The sequence below is a fragment of the Garra rufa genome, chromosome 1 (assembly GCF_049309525.1).
Source record: "Garra rufa chromosome 1, GarRuf1.0, whole genome shotgun sequence".
Lineage (NCBI taxonomy): Eukaryota > Metazoa > Chordata > Actinopteri > Cypriniformes > Cyprinidae > Garra > Garra rufa.
The window spans coordinates 86,821,336-86,840,054 of NC_133361.1; the positions used below are offsets into that span (position 1 = coordinate 86,821,336).

Below are 18,719 nucleotides of genomic sequence, written 5' to 3' on the forward strand. Positions count from 1 at the left end.
AGTTTACCTGGGGGCGGCCTAGCATGACCACAATCCAGGATTCTTGCATACAGTAGATGTTGGCTCCTCTTTGCTGGATAGAGAGTTAAGTTATCCATTTTCCTCGGACACGTTAAACTCAAGAGGAGGTAGAAAGACAGGAGAAGACCAGACAAGCATGGCACAATCCAAGGGTTTTTGATATACTTTTGTGGCAAACACACAGGACCCGCCAAACACTGTGGCTGCACCCTGGCGGCCATCTTGTTGAAGTGAAGTGTGATGGAAACCATAAAAAATAAAAAAGCATAATCCATTGGCTGGTGCCACGCAAAATGATTAAATATTATCTCTCGAACTTCCATTTACCTTCCATTTAAGTATTACATTAGGACCATGTGCTACTGTTTTATCTTGCCTAAATGTAAAAACTGTTGGCCTACAATAATAGCCACATCTTGAATATATCTGTCGCGTTTGGGATGGAAGGAGTTCTGGGTCCAAAGGCAGGGGAAGGATTTTAATGAAACAAAACAAAAATCAAACACAAAACAAAGGCCAACACGGCACAACACGACTAGAAAATGCAAAGTAAACAGAACTGGAACACGAGCAAAGAACACAGAGATCTGGAGCGTGAGAGACAGACATACAAAGACAATGCAGCCAGAATGAGTAGAGGGAAATGAGAGTTCTTATAGTCCAGATAATTGTGAACAGGTGAGAGCTTTGATGAGTGCTAATGACAGGACAGGTGTTACAATCTGGGAAGTGCAGTGCAGGGAAGGGAAAACGGCGACCTCTGTTGGCTGAGGGAAGCTCCACAGCCCAGATCATGACAATATCTTTATTAAAATCCTAATACTGAATTTTTTTTTGCATTATCATGGGTCATGTTTTGTCCTTAGGAAAATTCACCATTGTTTAATTAGGCCTACGGTAAAAGTATAGTAGAAACCGTGTTTTTTTTTCTCTCTCTGCATTTTGATTACAATTTGTATAACCAGTTTTGCTAAAAATACCATAAAGTGTAGCAAAACATTTTTTAATCTGTGGTTACCATAGTTTAACTATAGTAACAATTGTTTTTGTTTTTGTGAAAACATGGTTAATTTTTGTAAGGGTTGTATTGTTGTTAGCCTTAGCTCCCTCTAAACTTGTTATAAAACAATGTGAAATGTCTGCTAAATTCCTACTCTTTACAAGTTATGCCATTTTGTTAATTTTGCAGCAAACTGGCTGCTATTAATAATTTTTGCTTAACTAAGTAAACAAAACTCCAATAGTCTATTTACAGATCTATCTGACCTGTAAATGAAGTACTAAACAGGACAGTTTCGACTCTCCACCTGGGCGCTCCATTCTCGAGTCTTGCATTCTTTTGATGGACGCACGGATGGGCAGAGTGTGTGCGTGGCGAATTGCGTTGTCAGTCAAGACGATTTATTAGAGTATTATTATTGAATGGCGAATTTGGAAAAATCACTTTAGTACATTCGTCAGGCAACAGGAACAACGACAACAACAACAACAATATATATGAAAAAAAAAAGGCAACGGGCCAAATTGGCTGCCAGGCCACCGGGAATTGTCCCTGCTCTCCCGATGGTCAGTCCGCCCCTGGCTCAAACTCACACTGATGCTCCAGAAGGAAAAACAAAGCATTAAGAGAACAGAGGGAAGATATGTACATTTGGCCTAAATATCTATTTTTTCATTTAGAACTTCCCTTCAGTAGCTAATTACATGTTTCCCAGAAGACAAAATAAGTACAATTTACCCTGATCTTCAAATTATTCAAATGTTTTCAACCCCTGGCTCTTAATGCATTGTTTCCTTCTGGAGCAAAGATGGATCTCAAAATAATACAGTCATTGTTGGAAAGGGTTCAAATACACAAAAAGGCTGAAAAACCAAATAACCTAAAGGATTTTTATAAACAACAGCAGGCAGTTTAACATTTTAGGTCAAGGAACTCATGAGTATAACTAAACAAACAAACAAAAAAAAGCACAGCTGTGGATCATTCAGGTAGCAACACAGTTTTCTGTGTAAATCTAAATGAAACAAGGTCTCTTTATTAAACTTATAAACTTCTTTTGACTTGAGTGTCGCATTTCTGGAATGCTGTATCTTCCTTAGGACATGGCAAAAGACGTGAGTGCAAAGGTTCTGAATTTAGTTTGACTGGCCTCACTCTGTAAGGACAACTGTAAGGATATTAAGAGCCTCAGATAACTTGATAAAAAACATTCCCCCTCCCATCACGCTTTTAGTATATTGTTGGCCTTGTCATAATGTTCCATTATAAAGTATGTTTCCTGTGTACGTGCACAATACCACATAGTTTTCTGTGTTCATCCTCCCTTATGTTTTTCATCTGATTTGACACATTTGGCCTTAAAAAGAAGTAAAACCATCTACACAACAACAAGTGGTAAACTGTAGTAGGAGGCCTTATGATAATCTGTTCATTTGTTTATCCAATCATTTTTGAAAGTCTTTGTTCTAAAATCAATGAATATGCATAACAAGAAGAATATATAAACTGTGTATCTGACCAATAAACTGCGAAGAAGGAGATTGAAGCAAACCACTGCGTGTCTCATGTGTTCGCATGAAGAGGATCTGAAGCAGAGCAGACAGAAAAACAGAAAAGTTTGTGGAAGGCTGGAAAATGAATTCTTCTTACACTAACCTTAGCTGAGATATGCTGACAGACAGTTCTTGTTTTAATGCATGTTGCAGTAATAAAACTTCTTGTATTTAGCATGTTTGTGAAATTAATATTTTGGTAACCCATCCAACTCATCCAAGCTTTACAGTCAGATAGTTAGCCTGATTTAGTCATTTTTTAAAGGAAATGTGAATTCTGACTAATTCAGCTGTGAACTGTGTCTCTGCTGTTTCCAGTTTTTCCAGCAAGAAAAGAATCATGTACCTTCTGTGGCCTCTGCTGTTTCTTTATGTTTCAGCTCAACGTCGAACCCTGTTTGGTTAGTAAACCTTTGCTTTTTAAATTGAAATCAATTTTCAACAGGTTTGACTACTATAGTAATTTCCATGAGTACAAATCTTAAGTTTAAGCATATAATGATATTCTAGGGGAATGTGTGCTTCTAATTTTATAGCAACAGTTTGGACAGGACCCTCTTCTATTCTAACATGACAATGTGCATTATGCCGAGCTCAGACTGCACGATTTTCATAGCAATCGCGTCACAGATGTTTTCAGACTGCATAACTATCTGGGGTAGCATTCCGTCGCTGCTGTGTTCACACTGCATGATGGATCGGCGACAGGGGGTTTCACACTGCATGACTTTACAATAGGAAGAATCGCCGACAACTTTGTCCACAAACTACGTCTCACAACCAAACACACGCGAGAAGTGACATGGAAACAATGCCAGGTCAGGCGTGCAAGTTCTCACGTGAGACTGGGATTATTATAAAAAAAATGGTAGCCCGCAAGAAGCTTGTCATACAAATTGCATGTGCACTCATTTGCAGAGAAAAGAAAAGAAGCCGAAACTATTCTTGTTGATATTGTGGTCTGTACCTTCGTAACTCCTCCTCCAACTTCCCGTTGGCCTGGATGTTGCTGTCTCATTGGCTGTAGGGAATCGCCGATGTGATTTTCAGTCAGATCACCTTTCACACGGCATGATTTTGAATCGCCTACAGGTCCAGATATTTAGCATGCCAAATATCTCACGTGTGTCGGCGACACGTCAGCGATTATCTCAGATCGCGTCTTTGATAGTTCACACTGTGTGATTGTCACTCATGTGAACAAGCACCGATTTGCCTGTGATTTCGGGCATTTGTCGGCGATTTCTCAAAACCTGTCAGCGAGTCAAAATCGGGGCTAAAATCATGCAGTCTGAACTAGGCTTTAGACAAGGTTAAAATAGAAATTATTGATTCGGTCAGTGTGGAAGAACTTGACTTGTCTGCATAAAGCCAAGTCCTAATCCTAGCTGAGCACCTCTGGTGTGACTTTGAATGCAGACTTTAAGCCAAAAACTCATCACCAAATACCAATGGCTTGTGTATGCACTCTATGTACAAAAGTATTGGGACATCCCCTTCTTTAGAACAGAAAAGGCACTTACAAAACTGTAGCAACAAATATGGAAACATTTAAAAATTGTATTTCCATCTCTGTTGCAACAGTTTGCAATAACTGTACCCCAACTGTGTCGAGTTTTTAGCTCAAGGTCTGCATTCAAAGTCACACCAGTTCAGCTGGAAATGGGACTTTTCTTTATGCAGACCAGTCAAGTTTTCGACACTGACTGAATTAATCATTTCTCTCTATGAACACTGCTTTATACACAGAAGTGTTGTCATGTTAGAATAGAAAAGGCTCCTATCCAATTGCTATAAAATTAGAAGCACACTATTCCCTAGAACATGATTATATGCTTAAACATTGAGATTTGTACTCATGGAAATTACTAAAGTAGTCAAACTTGTTCATTGGAAGGGGGTGTCCCAATACTTTTGGAAATATAGTGTATATTTGTAAACATTACAAAATATTTTTATGTGAAATATTCTTTATTCAGTGGTCTATTGGAATTTACAACCAAACATATCTGTTGTAGCAGTTGCACAGTAGCTGAAGGTAAACACATCTTATTAACTGCTTTAAACGTTTTCTGAGCAGTTTTTAATAAATTCTCTCAATATTTTGAATTTTCTGTCACGGGCTGAAGATGCCAGACAGAAGCAGCCTACACAGGAGGGCAACGTGAGACTTGTGGGAGATCTGGATTCATCTGGTCGTGTGGAGGTCTATCATGATCGACAGTGGGGTTCAGTTTGTGACGACAGTAAGGATTTAATTAGCTCAAATTTATAATGATTCAAATAAGGAATCGAATCGAAAGATTCGAAACTTGATTAAATTGATTCAGAATTAATAGATTACACTTCTTAACCATTCGTCCAGCAAAGTGGTCAATTCAGCATAATGTATTAACTCAAAAGGTTTATATTATGTTCCTGGCCAAGATCACAAATAAACCAAAATATTACGTTAGGAAATTTTAAAGCTGAGGTAGCTTGATCTAAACACAGATAGAACTTTGTGAACATAAAATTCAAGACACTTCTTTTAATGAAACAATGATTTATTGACTACTCTTAAGACACAACACTAATCTCTACTAAAACACAAATAAACACACACACACACACACATTCACACTCACACTCATACAGTTCCGGGGATGAGAAATTACTGAGTTGAGGAAAACCCCAAAGGTTCTAGTATCTTAACTAGTTCTTAGATCGCAACCTTAGAAAATCACAAAAGCAGAGACTTAGCTTTTAACTACTTAGGGAGTATTTTGCACCAGTTTCAGCGAAGTAAACAGAGATCTTGTTACTTGCGTTTGTGCCGGGAACGGGGGTTCCGGGGGCTCGTCTGAGCGAAAGTTCTGGTTGGTTGCTGGTCGATGACGTAGTTTGGGAAATCCCTCGACGTGGAGGAGTGGTTTTCTGGAGCCGATCTTTCGGTTGCCTGGTTACGCAGGTTGATGCGCTGGAAGTTCTTTTGAGTCGGCGTTGCGAGACTTGGAAAAGTTCGGCAGTCACGAAACTTCAGTTCTGTAGAGTTTTGATGGCACCGTTGCGTGCTTGGTCGAGTGGTCGAGCGCAGATGGAAAAGCACTCAAACCACAAGAGGCGAAAGGCGTGAGGCGAGAGCTGAGAGCTCTGAGTTCGCTGAGTTCTTGCTGAGTTCGCTTAGTTCGCTCCGTTCTGTTAGGAACATGAAGTTTTAAACGGGCCGCTAGGGCACGTCCCACGATGCTGGGATCCAATGGCATTGCTGAAGGGGCGGGTCACGCCACCCCCTTTTCGTCCTGTAATTCCTTCTGGTACGTAACTTATTAGGATATGGATTTCTCTGCAATTTTTGTTATTAACTTCAATAAACTATTTAAAGTATAAAAAAGAAAGTATAACAAAGTATACACAATCATTTTCTCATTCATTCAGACAAACTGCATCCATCATGATATTTCATCGCATATTACCCCATGGTAAATTGCTTGCATGCTAAAACATTTGTCACTGCTAAAGGCATATAAATGCATAGATTAAACTCCAACGATCACATAAAACACATCGAGCATATAAATGAAAACATATGATACTGTTTATAAGCTGATTGTTTCTTAAAGATTGTCTCTGCAGTGTACGTATCTCTATTGAGAGACGGGGTGTTTTGGAATGTCAGGGGAGAGGGGGACAGGAAGTCCGAAAAACCATGTGAGTCACGCTGGACGCATCATGTGCCATGCCAGCTTTATTTCAGAAGACTGGAGGTTTGTTTCTTAGGTGCTTTGAGACAGAGAGCGTTTTCTTCTCTCTGGATGCGTAAGACGCAGATCTCGACAAAAGCGGTCCATACAATTAGCGTCTGGTGATTATCATGTGATGGTCATGTCTCAGCATTTTGACTGAGAAAGAGGGTCCTTTTGTTTCTTTGGAATATGGCCATTTCTGTTTTGTACGTTGTTCTGCAAGTTACAATCTTCTTGTACTCCTTTCGTGAGTTAATGTTAACGGGGCAGGCCGGGTCAAGACTAGTGAAGACTTGTAGACTAGCTGGCGTCTACCAGATGGTCATGTGCTGGTTGTGATTAATTTTATGGCTGGCTTGATTCTCTGCAGTTTGTGTGGTGCTCTGTTGATCGAGATCCTACATAATTCCCCCTTTTGGCTGGCGATGTTCCTGGTGTAACATCGGCAGGCACTGGAACAAGAAGGAGAGAGAGAGAACAACACACGCACAAGACACAAACAAAATCTCCATCACTAGCTGAATTCTGGTGCAGGAATTTAGTTATTTTGCCTGGTACAGTTAGAGGCACTTGCAATAACGTAGGGCCGCATCGGTGAGAATTATTGTTAATTTGGTGGTTTTGATTGACCGGAGTATCGGGAGTTCAATGAGGCGGTGTAGACGTGTGTTCGATCAGGTGCTACGTCAGACAGTGCATGGGATCGTATTCAAGGCGGGCTATCCATTGAGGAGTCTCTTTCTCGTAGCGCATGGGCCATGGGAGTAACTAGGCGTTGCGTTTGAGCGTAACCGTTTTGGTATGACTATGAACCGTTCGTTAAGATTTATGACGTTGCTAAATCGTAATTCAGCTCGGAGTTTGTTCGCATGTCGTTTTAAGGTGGCTAGGTTTAGAATGTTAAACAGAGTGCCTACAGCCGCAGCAGCCCCAGCAGGGCGCCCAATAATCATTTGGGACGCCGGTTGTACCCGCTTAATTCAGCCTGGGTTACGATCATTTTCTGTAATTAGCGCGGCATGTGTTTCACATCTGCCTGCATGTGGGCAAGGACTTCCCGTGTCTGACGGGTGTCGGCCCAAGAGTTTTGGGGGCTGATAGGGTGTAGTTTGTTCTGGAAAACATCATAGGGTCGAATCGGCCATACACCTTTAGAGGTAGACTTTGCGGTTAGCTATTGGTAATCCTGATTACGCAGAGAAACACGGCGGCGAATCATAACATCTACCTGGAGATAGAAAATAACAACGGGACAGTTAGCCACGACGGTCATGGTTTGGCGGGGTTGCTCAAATCGTTAACGAAATTTCTGGCAGTGATTTGCAACTAATTTGGTGTACTGAGTCAATCCCACCTTCAGGGGCCTAGACTTAAAAGAAAGTTAGGTAAGTTTCTGATGAGGGCTAGAAGGAAGGGACACATAGGAAAAGAGAGAGAAAGGAAAACACAAAGAGACACAATGACCCTGACTGAGGTTAGACAGTAAGGATAAGTGTCACATGTGTGGAGCAGCTCCTCTCTGCTGGGCGGAGGTTGGTCCTAGCAGTGCGGCAGAGGAGAATGTTTAGGTGATTTGTGTTGTGTTTAGGAAGTTAGCTGTGTGTTTACCTAGAAGGATAGAAATCATGTTAGTGTGAGGCATAGTCATGAATTGTCGGTCTGTGTCAGTGGGTTTGGCCTTCCCCCTTTTGCTGTTAGTTGGAACCCCAATGTCTCTTTATCTGCTTTTGGTGAATCCATCGAAGGACTGGCTCGCTGTGCCCTTGTCCGATTCTGTTTCGGTCGGTGACAGGCGAGAGCTTGTGGGATTCCTTTCAGTGGGGTAAGGACTTTCTCTGACAGGCGATAGGGAGTGTTCTGCCAAGGATGGCGAAACCGTAATACCACACTTTGTTTCCGACACTGAGTTCCTTGTGCGAAGGAGGTGGCTAGCATGGGGCTTTACATCCACATGTCTCTATATTTCCTGCATCATTTCTTTCAATTTTGAGTTATGCTCGGTGACTTGGGTTTCTTGGTTGAAGCTGGCAACACATCAGGCATCCTTCTATGTAATCTGCCACATCTTGTTGTATGCCAGGCTACTGTGCCACCTGTTTGAATGGGTAGTAGGTGGTTTTGGCACCACAGTGCACTGCGCATGGTGCATCGTGTGCATGCCTAAGCCTCATCCCCCTTTGGCTCTGAGGGACTACAAGCTTTGGCGCAGTTAGGGGCTCAGAGACATATGTGAAGGCACCATTTTGCAGATGCAGCATGTTGTTAATGGATTGGAGGGTGCGGGGGTCTGAAGAGGTGGATTAGTCGAGTGTAGACCTCGTAGGAGAGTAAAGTTCGAAGATGTTAGCAGAAATGGGTAGGTCTGCTGATGTGGGAGGAGGAGGGGTGTTGCATACCAATGGTATGTTGGTGGCGGGTAAGAGCTGTAGCCATCGGGATGGGTGGGAGGGCATGAAATGTATTGAATGGTTGTGATGGGCAAGGGTCGCTGTTGAGCCGGACCACGCCCGCTTTCAGATTGCCCTGGTGATTGTCTGGGCAGTCATGGATTTACGCTGTGGGCATCAGTTTCATTGGGCCACAGTCCGGGACGTCCTTTGCAAAAGAGTCCCTGTACTCATGTAGAATTTCTTTAAGTCTTTGGTGATCTGCTTTCTTGAGTCTGGTGTCCTTTGGTAAGCTTTGGTGTCTGTGCTTCGTTGCTTTGAAGAGATTCGGGCTGCCGGCTGAGTTTTCCTGCCCAGGGGCTAGCACTGCGACAGATACTAAAGTGTCTTGGACATTTATGGCAGTTCTGAGTTGAGAGGGACCTGAGTCCCACGCTTGCAGTGAGCAGAGGGAAGGGCCTTGTTCTTTGCTGCTTGGCGTTGAACTTGAGCTTGGCCTTGACTTTGACACTGCATTGTCACTAAGCAAATTGAAGGCAACGTCTGTGGCTTGACACTGCGACTCATTGGGGACTACTGACTGGAAGGGCAATGGCTCACGGACTTGCGTCCACAACTTCAGGTGCTTAAAGTCTATCAAGGGTCTGAAGCGATTTAGCAGATCCTTTCCTATGAGGAGCGGATAGTTGTTTAGAGGTGAGATGTAGACTGGGTGGATGAGATTCATCGGTCCCACTGTTAGGTGAATTGGGGCCACATGTTTCAGCTGTAGGCCCATGTTTGAGTATGTTTGCAGGTTCAGTTCGCACCTTTGGAGTTTGAAAGTTCCATCAGTTATAGTTCTTTGAATTTTCTCAAGGAGTTCAGTTGACATTAGAGTGATGTCGGCTCCTGTGTCTGGAAGGGCTTCCACTTTTACATGACCTTCGATGGTGATGGGGAGGTAAAACTTTCTCGTTGTACCTTTCTCGGTGAGATCGCCTAGGAGTTGAGGGGCTGGAGTTTGAGATGAGATAGGTACGAGTTCAGGACTGATTCTGTGTTCTTCGGAGGAGTGGCAGACGACCAGGACAGCACTTTCAGGTGACTGAGTCGTTATATCAGCAGGTGTTTGTTGGAATCTTCTGTGATCTGACGTGTCATGTGTTGAGTCAGTTTCTGTCTCTTGCTCTGGATGTTTAAAGAAGCTTTCTTGTCCATCTGAAGTTATGACAGTTACAGTGTTCTTGGGGTAAGGAGAAGAGGTGCTGTTCTGTGTGGTTTGTTGGAGTAGGTGGTCGTTGCCGCCTTGTTTGGCCGCTAGTCAGGCCGCAGTGGGTTTCTCTTTCTTTTCCCACTTCCGATCCTCCTTTTTGCGTTTGAAGAACTCTTGCATCATCATTTTCATCAGCTCTTGTGAATCAAAACACGGCAATGTCTCTTTTTCATGTGTAGATTCAGCTTGAGCTTGATCAGTGTGGGATCTTTGTAAGTTCTTTCGTCGATTTGTTGGACTGGTTGCATTAGATTCCCACGAGCCATTTCCTGAGCTTCCTGATGAGGTTGGCTGGCTCCATGATCTCTCCCATCGATTCTCACAAGGTCTTGGATGGTACCAGGATTTTTCCCAGTAGCGTTCAGGTGAGTATTGTCGTCCGCGTGGTCCATCCCAGCGGTCGTTTCTTTGTGTAGGTCGGGCGCCAAAGTGAAAGTCACGTTCTCTGTTGAATGAGGATGGTCTCCATTCTCTAGGAGGTGGCTTGAAGCTTTCTTGGTGTTGGGCGCCCTCTAGGGTCATTTCTTGACATTGTGTGTTAAAATCAAGAACTGCAGTAGACTTGGTGCACTTTTCTGATGCCATCTTTTGCTTGCCGTAGGCTTTGTGCGCCAGGTCTCGCAGTTGTTGAGACGTCATTGTTTGTGGGCATGCAAGGACGCCAAGGTGGTGGCTTACTGCAGGATGGAGATTTCTCAGAAAGAGAGTCTTAAAGTTCATGTCCTGCTCCATGTCAGGTTCATTGCGAGCTCCGAAGTATGCTTCTCTAAGCCGGCTATAGTATGCCTGGGAGGATTCATGACGACCCTGTTTTGTCTCCAGGGCGGCCAACAGTCCTTGCTCTGATTCTGGGACTGCGAATTCTTTGACGAGGGCTTGGCGGAGCGATTGGTAGTCATTCTTTGTGTGAGAAGGCTGTCGGTCCAGGAAGCTCTGCACTTCAGGGCCGGATGTCGTTCGCAGCAGATAAAGTCTGTCTTTGTCAGTAACATTGGGTCTCATTTCTAAGTGAAAATCGACATCATTCAAGTAAGAGTGGACGTCTTGACCATCTGGCACACTCGGGGTGAATTTGCTGATGTTTCGGGTCAGCTTGTCAAGGTCTTTGAGGTCCATGCCATGTGATGGGTTATGGCTGGCCTTGGGGAGTTCTCGTAGCTTGGGTGTGAAGTAGGTTTCTTCAGAGGGAGCTGGCGAGGGTTTTTGAGTCGCTCCCTCCCCCTTTTGTTCACGTGACATTTCAGGAACAGGGGATCCGGGCCTGCTTAGCAGGGGTGAGGCCGGGGCCCGTTGCGTCCTGGTTGGCTCAGGGCGCAGTTCATAAGCATATCTGAGTTCATTTTTGACACTGTCAAATTCCTCTTTCATGTCGTCAAGTTGTGGAGTGAGGTAACTTATCTCAGTTCTTGCCTCGTTCAGATGTGTTTTGAGGGCTTTAATTCTGCTGTTCTTGTCTCGGAAGTCCAGCCTTGCCTTTTCCAGTAGCTGCTCTGCGTACTGTAGCTTGTCGCTGAGGTCGGCGCGGGCGGACTTTGCGTGCTCCATTTCTTGTGTGTGGTTTGCTAGAGTTTCTTGTAGTCTAGCGATCTCCTCAGTTGCTCTGGGATCCGTCTCATTGGACCCTTCCCGTTGATCTTGAGCCTCCAGCTCTAGCTGCTTGATGCGTCGCTGTGCGCGTTTCAGCTCCTGCTGGAGATAGGCGGCTTGTCTGTCGCTCCGTTTGAGGGAGGCGATGAGGGTGTGACTCAGGGAGCCAGTGATCTTTGCTAGCTCTTTGTGTCCGTAGCTCTGACCTGGATCATGTTTCATGATGCCTGTTATGTTGTTGTCCAGTTGGTCTTGTGTCTGGTGTTTGACAGCTTCGGCGGCTTTGGGTAAGAGGCTGTCCGTCACGGCGCTTAGCCAGATTTCCAAGTCTTCCCAGTGACCAACGGGGTCTGTTGGGCGAGGCATGTTTTGATGCCGTGAGGAAAGACCAGACCACTGACTGACACAGACCTGTAGACAGAAAAAACAAACAAACAAAACAAACAAACAAAACCAAAACAGTGGTGTGAGTGTGGTGGTGTCGGGTGTAAGTGGGTTTTGGGTGTGTTGTGTTGAGGTGAGCGTGGTTCTCCCCGCAGGTGGTTCACTGGTGTGCACGCCTCCAGCTAGCGTCGCTGTGGAGGAGGCGAGGGGGTACCCACGGGTGTTGTAGCTAGAACAGAGAGAGGAAGGAGGAACAAACACCCACAGTAGTCGTCGGCTGCTTCCCCCTTTTTCTAAAGAGAAGAGAGAAAAGAGACAACAACAAAAGGAACACTTTGGGAATAAGAGAGAGATTGGGAGAGAGAGGGAAAGTGAAATACACCTTTCTGGCCGCAGAATGAGTACAGTCAAGTTTTTGTTTTGTTTTTTCAACTTGATGAATGCTTCTAGATACGGTGCTCAGAAATGGGTATTTCACACGCCAGGACTATGATTGTTATTATAATCTCCTCCGGGATGAGGGAATATACAATAACAATGACAGTATTGGCTTTGCAGCTGGTAGGATTGACACTGTACACCAATCAGAGCGTTGCTGGAAACGGGTTCACGACTGGCGCCTATCAGTCCTCGCTGGATTCGTTGGGACCTTGGCTGTCGGGTTCCACGATTAGAGGGGAAAGTGAGAGTTAGACAAGTTTAATTGGCGTTTTGAAATTGTATGAACATTGATTAAATGTCTTTTAAACAACCAAAATTCTCTGCTTTTATGATTCTCACAGGCACAATCGAGGAAATAGCAGCAGTAGTCGAATCAAGAGGAGGACAGCTAGGTGAAAGAGAGAGAGTGAGGAGAGAGACAACCAATTGGAAATGAGGTTTCACTCCCAAGTCAGGGAATATGACAAGACTTGATTATTACAATTACAATTAAAGCCTTGGTTTGCAAATTAAAATTGATGTTTCAATTCAGTAATGATTGTGGCAGAACTCAAACTGTAACGCTTTGTTAAAGTTTTAGTCAGCCGTTGTAATCAAATGAATCAGCACAAACCATTAAGGTATGGGAAAAGGAACAACTATTGATTGTAACAAGGAGTCGTTTTCAAATCAATAATGATTGTTCCTGGTTATAATTTAGAAGTTTTCATTAAAAATTGGTCAAGGAAATTATAATTTCTCTATTCAACGTGTATCATTGCCGTCTGAAAAGGGGAAATGTGATTATGATTAAACTTAAAATTAAAATGTTCCATTAAAATCAAATTTTTTTTTAATTGGAATCAGAAGTTTAAATTAGAGATTAAAATTTCCAAATAAAAAAAAAAAAAAAATGTTTAACATAAATTATCACCTTGGCAATGAAAGTTGGTGACCAAATTAAAATGATGCCTCCTTAAAATTGACTACAAATAATCAATGTTAAATCAATCACAGAAATTGCGGTGTGGCAAGGAGATGTGATTATTTATTAAGATTGATCAAAGTATTCAAATTAATCAGCTTAAAAATAGTATTTGATTATAAAGCTTGTAACAGTTTAATCTGGCAATGCAAACAGTCAAAAAGGAGAGAGCCTTAAATCGAAACAATAAAATGTTTTAATTTGAGATTTATGATAGGACTTTAATGGTTTGTTACAATCGCATCAAAAAGAGATTTAAGTTTAAAATTGTCAGTATTCCTGTCACATGGGAGGAGGGAAGAAATACAAGGAATAGTGTACAGAGATATGAAGTAAAGAAGTTTGCAGAATGAGCGTTAAAGTTCAAAGCTTGTGATTGAGTCACCCAAACAACGTTACACACACTGAGTTCAAACACAAGGATCACCCTAACGCTGTGTGCTAACTGCTATTCTTCAAAGCCAGTGGTTTTACATAGGCTTAGCTTTAGCTAGTTTAGCTCTACCACTTGTTAGCGTTAGCTTTAGCTAGTTTAACTATCCCACTTGTTGTTTACAAAATGAGCGGGCGGACTGCGCCTGCGCAACGAAACTCTGCCCCGGAAAAGGTGTGTTAGGATATCCGGGTCGCAGCGTTTCTATGGCAACCACCAGCATTTCGGAATTGCAAAGCAAATAAGCACTATTTAGATTATTGTCTCAACTCGTTAGAGTGAGGCACATTTATCCACAGCTTTACTGCGATTAATACAACATATTTCACAGGTCTCGGCGGACCTTAATTCTGTGCTTGTCTGTTTAAACAACACCACAGCACATATGGACTCAGCCACACAATTTTAAGATCTCAAAATTTCTCCCATAAAGCAACGTGTGGGTGCTCGCGCTGAGCGCCACGTCTTAACTTCACTAACGTTAGCTTTAAGTGAATATTTGGTAAAAGAGCATTAGGTCGCGAGCCTAAAGATCTTAAACCGGGAGACAGCCAGCTTAGTTTCTTTTCACTCTGGAACACGCAGAGTAAAACACTAGCTGCAAGGCCTTTTGACAGAGAGGAAAAACAAGGAACACGCTCGTTTTTCTTCTTTTCTTTGTCTCAATTTCTAAAACTTTACTGCAGTTTAAATTCTTTACACAACAACTCAAAGTTACGCTTTCATTCATTCCAGACTGGCAGCCACAATAAAGCATACAGTACACAATAAACTGTTTCTCTGTCTCTGAACTATTTCTTCCGGATAAAAGAAAATAGAACAAATACCATATAGAATGACTTGTTTTATGTTCAAATAGTTAGATGTGTTCGCGTTTTATCTCCACCATCTGTAAGGATTTAATTAGCTCAAATTTATAATGATTCAAATAAGGAATCGAATCGAAAGATTCGAAACTTGATTAAATTGATTCAGAATTAATAGATTACACTTCTTAACCATTCATCCAGCAAAGTGGTCAATTCAGCATAATGTATTAACTCAAAAGGTTTATATTATGTTCCTGGCCAAGATCACAAATAAACCAAAATATTACGTTAGGAAATTTTAAAGCTGAGGTAGCTTGATCTAAACACAGATAGAACTTTGTGAACATAAAATTCAAGACACTTCTTTTAATGAAACAATGATTTATTGACTACTCTTAAGACACAACACTAATCTCTACTAAAACACAAATAAACACACACACACACACACATTCACACTCACACTCATACAGTTCCGGGGATGAGAAATTACTGAGTTGAGGAAAACCCCAAAGGTTCTAGTATCTTAACTAGTTCTTAGATCGCAACCTTAGAAAATCACAAAAGCAGAGACTTAGCTTTTAACTACTTAGGGAGTATTTTGCACCAGTTTCAGCGAAGTAAACAGAGATCTTGTTACTTGCGTTTGTGCCGGGAACGGGGGTTCCGGGGGCTCGTCTGAGCGAAAGTTCTGGTTGGTTGCTGGTCGATGACGTAGTTTGGGAAATCCCTCGACGTGGAGGAGTGGTTTTCTGGAGCCGATCTTTCGGTTGCCTGGTTACGCAGGTTGATGCGCTGGAAGTTCTTTTGAGTCGGCGTTGCGAGACTTGGAAAAGTTCGGCAGTCACGAAACTTCAGTTCTGTAGAGTTTTGATGGCACCGTTGCGTGCTTGGTCGAGTGGTCGAGCGCAGATGGAAAAGCACTCAAACCACAAGAGGCGAAAGGCGTGAGGCGAGAGCTGAGAGCTCTGAGTTCGCTGAGTTCTTGCTGAGTTCGCTTAGTTCGCTCCGTTCTGTTAGGAACATGAAGTTTTAAACGGGCCGCTAGGGCACGTCCCACGATGCTGGGATCCAATGGCATTGCTGAAGGGGCGGGTCACGCCACCCCCTTTTCGTCCTGTAATTCCTTCTGGTACGTAACTTATTAGGATATGGATTTCTCTGCAATTTTTGTTATTAACTTCAATAAACTATTTAAAGTATAAAAAGAAAGTATAACAAAGTATACACAATCATTTTCTCATTCATTCAGACAAACTGCATCCATCATGATATTTCATCGCATATTACCCCATGGTAAATTGCTTGCATGCTAAAACATTTGTCACTGCTAAAGGCATATAAATGCATAGATTAAACTCCAACGATCACATAAAACATATCGAGCATATAAATGAAAACATATGATACTGTTTATAAGCTGATTGTTTCTTAAAGATTGTCTCTGCAGTGTACGTATCTCTATTGAGAGACGGGGTGTTTTGGAATGTCAGGGGAGAGGGGGACAGGAAGTCCGAAAAACCATGTGAGTCACGCTGGACGCATCATGTGCCATGCCAGCTTTATTTCAGAAGACTGGAGGTTTGTTTCTTAGGTGCTTTGAGACAGAGAGCGTTTTCTTCTCTCTGGATGCGTAAGACGCAGATCTCGACAAAAGCGGTCCATACAATTAGCGTCTGGTGATTATCATGTGATGGTCATGTCTCAGCATTTTGACTGAGAAAGAGGGTCCTTTTGTTTCTTTGGAATATGGCCATTTCTGTTTTGTACGTTGTTCTGCAAGTTACAATCTTCTTGTACTCCTTTCGTGAGTTAATGTTAACGGGGCAGGCCGGGTCAAGACTAGTGAAGACTTGTAGACTAGCTGGCGTCTACCAGATGGTCATGTGCTGGTTGTGATTAATTTTATGGCTGGCTTGATTCTCTGCAGTTTGTGTGGTGCTCTGTTGATCGAGATCCTACACGACGGATGGGATCTGGCCGAAGCACAAGTGGTGTGTCGTCAGATGGGTTTTCCTGGAGCCATTTCAGCCATACCAGGAGGAACTTATGGAGAAGGTATGAACTCCTCAGTGCAGTTTGATTTATACACACTGGTCTTATATTTGAACACAAATTCTATTGTTTTTAGGATCTGGTCAAATCTGGCTGGATGAAATGAAGTGTAAAGGCTCTGAGAGCTCATTGTCTGATTGCAGCTTCAACGGCTGGGGTGTTACTGACTGCACTCATAAAGAGGATGCAGGAGTCGTCTGTGAGGCTGGTACGAGATTCAGCTAGTAGACATAATTGCATTTATTTCAGTTATTTAATCTGTTTTTATTACATTTTCTTTGCAGGTAAAAACATAACCAGCAATAGCCAGGTCTCTGTGGATTACAGTCTGGGTTTGTCTGATGATCTCGGTCTTCTGTTTGACAGTGGAGACGATTGTGATTTCAGCATTAATGTACGAGACCTCAGTGAAGAGGCAGAATTGACATTTTGTGTGCACCGTTTGATCCTCATGATTTATCCAGAACTAAACCTCACAAACAAATCTAAAAACCTCAGTTTGAATGTCAGCCAGACGTGCCATCCTCATGTCTCGGCTTTTCTCAGGTAACTTTCTGAAGTCACTTCACTTCACTTTACTGAATGTTGCAGAATTCTACTGACTATAAATGGGCATTAGACACAGTATCTGAACTGTCTTTGTGCAGGTATCTTTACACACGTCAGATTGAGGTTTCCATCACATCGGCTCAATGTCTCCATCTGCTGGCATTTATCTTTGGAGTGAAGAATCTTATGGAGGATGTCGGCAGGGTCTTCACTTTACTCATTTCCCAAGACAACACCTTCCAAACCCAGGTATCAATGTACGAGTACGCCGTCCACACAGGAGACTTTGTTCTGCAGGAGAATGTTCTTCAGTATCTCTCCTGGAATGGTGAGTTTCTCATAAGCTCTCCAGTGTGGAGCAGCATCTCCTTTCACATGATGGATGCTCTGCTGCAGCGCTCAGACCTGATTGTGATGAATGAAGCTTTACTTCTTAAAGCTCTGGAGAAGTGGATCCAAGACAAAGGTGATGAAATTAACTCAGAGCAACAGGTCAGCCTCCTGAATCACATTCGCTTCGCCTTGTTCCCAGTGGATGAATTGTATGAAATACAGTTTTCCTCAAATGCTGTCCAACAGAATCATGAGAAACTCTTCCTAACTGGTCTGCTCAAAGGTTTTCAGTTCAATGCTCTGGGCTTCTCTAAAATCAGGAATAAAATGGATAAAGTGAGTAATGAGTACCTACCCAGAATATATACTGGAGATGAGTGGAGTGTATTTATCAATGTTACTTCATTCAAACACCCAAACCGTGGCCAAAGTAACAGAATGCAAAGCTTTTCTACTCCTGCACACACTACTGCTCTTTACAGAAAGAAGAAGGTGCAGTGGAGAGCCCAGGTTTTTCTCACTGCTCAGGAGTGCTCTAACAGTGGTATTTCATGTCGTTCTTTTCCTGTTGCAAGATTCCTCGCTGATGGTTATCAGGACAGGTACGCTAGCAGCATTCGCTTCAGCAACAGATTGATTCTCAGCTGTAAGAATGAAAACAATGTCTTTCATGTCCAAGATTTCAAAAATCACAAAGCAGTGATTCCAACAAACAGCAGCATGGTCCTGCCAAACCCCTGTCCTGACGACTACAGTTTTAGATTTGTAGTGCGTCCCGAGTTTATCTGACGGCACAGAGTTTCATTTGGCTTCAGGTAGTTTACAGCCATTTCAGTTTAAGCCAATCTATTACATTCAGTCAAGTCTATTTCTACAATTCATATTATTAATTATTGAGTGATTTCCCTCTGAGTGATGTGGAACTGTTCATTTACCTATTTTAGCTATAAAAATGAAAGTGCATTTCAAAGATAAAAATATTTCTTCTGCTCTAAATGTTTGGTTGATTAAGGTACAATATAGCTTTGCCTTTAGGAATGTCCCCACAAAAATTTTGGAAAGAGGCTATTAAATGTATATAGGACTTGTTTAATACTAAGATTGCTTTCTATGAGTGTTTTTAATTATTTTAGCTATTAAAATGCTTAATTGTGAAAGTGCACTTCAAAATAATTATAATAAAAAAAAATCTTGCAGTAACTTTGTCAGTCTGATTCTTCATT

General features: G+C 42.4%; 1 protein-coding gene across 1 annotated transcript; it reads left to right on the forward strand.

Annotated features, from left to right (window-relative positions):
• Window positions 1-327: 327 nt before the first annotated feature.
• LOC141339995 (galectin-3-binding protein B-like) lies at window positions 328-18,692 on the forward strand. Its single transcript, XM_073844988.1, has 7 exons — window positions 328-2,637; window positions 2,893-2,975; window positions 4,704-4,814; window positions 16,522-16,617; window positions 16,691-16,822; window positions 16,899-17,160; window positions 17,262-18,692. Exons 2-7 carry the CDS (start codon window positions 2,915-2,917, stop codon window positions 18,283-18,285), a joined length of 1,686 nt encoding a protein of 561 aa, XP_073701089.1. The 5' UTR covers window positions 328-2,637; window positions 2,893-2,914; the 3' UTR covers window positions 18,286-18,692.
• Window positions 18,693-18,719: the final 27 nt, after the last annotated feature.

Coding starts and splice junctions, on each gene's coding strand:
- LOC141339995 (XM_073844988.1), top strand. CDS start 2,915: ATGTACCTTCTGTGGCCTCTGCTGTTTCTTTATGTTTCAGCTCAACGT. Junction 4,815..16,521: donor ACAGTGGGGTTCAGTTTGTG/ACGACAGTAAGG, acceptor TCGAGATCCTAC/ACGACGGATGGGATCTGGCC. Junction 16,618..16,690: donor AGGAGGAACTTATGGAGAAG/GTATGAACTCCT, acceptor TATTGTTTTTAG/GATCTGGTCAAATCTGGCTG.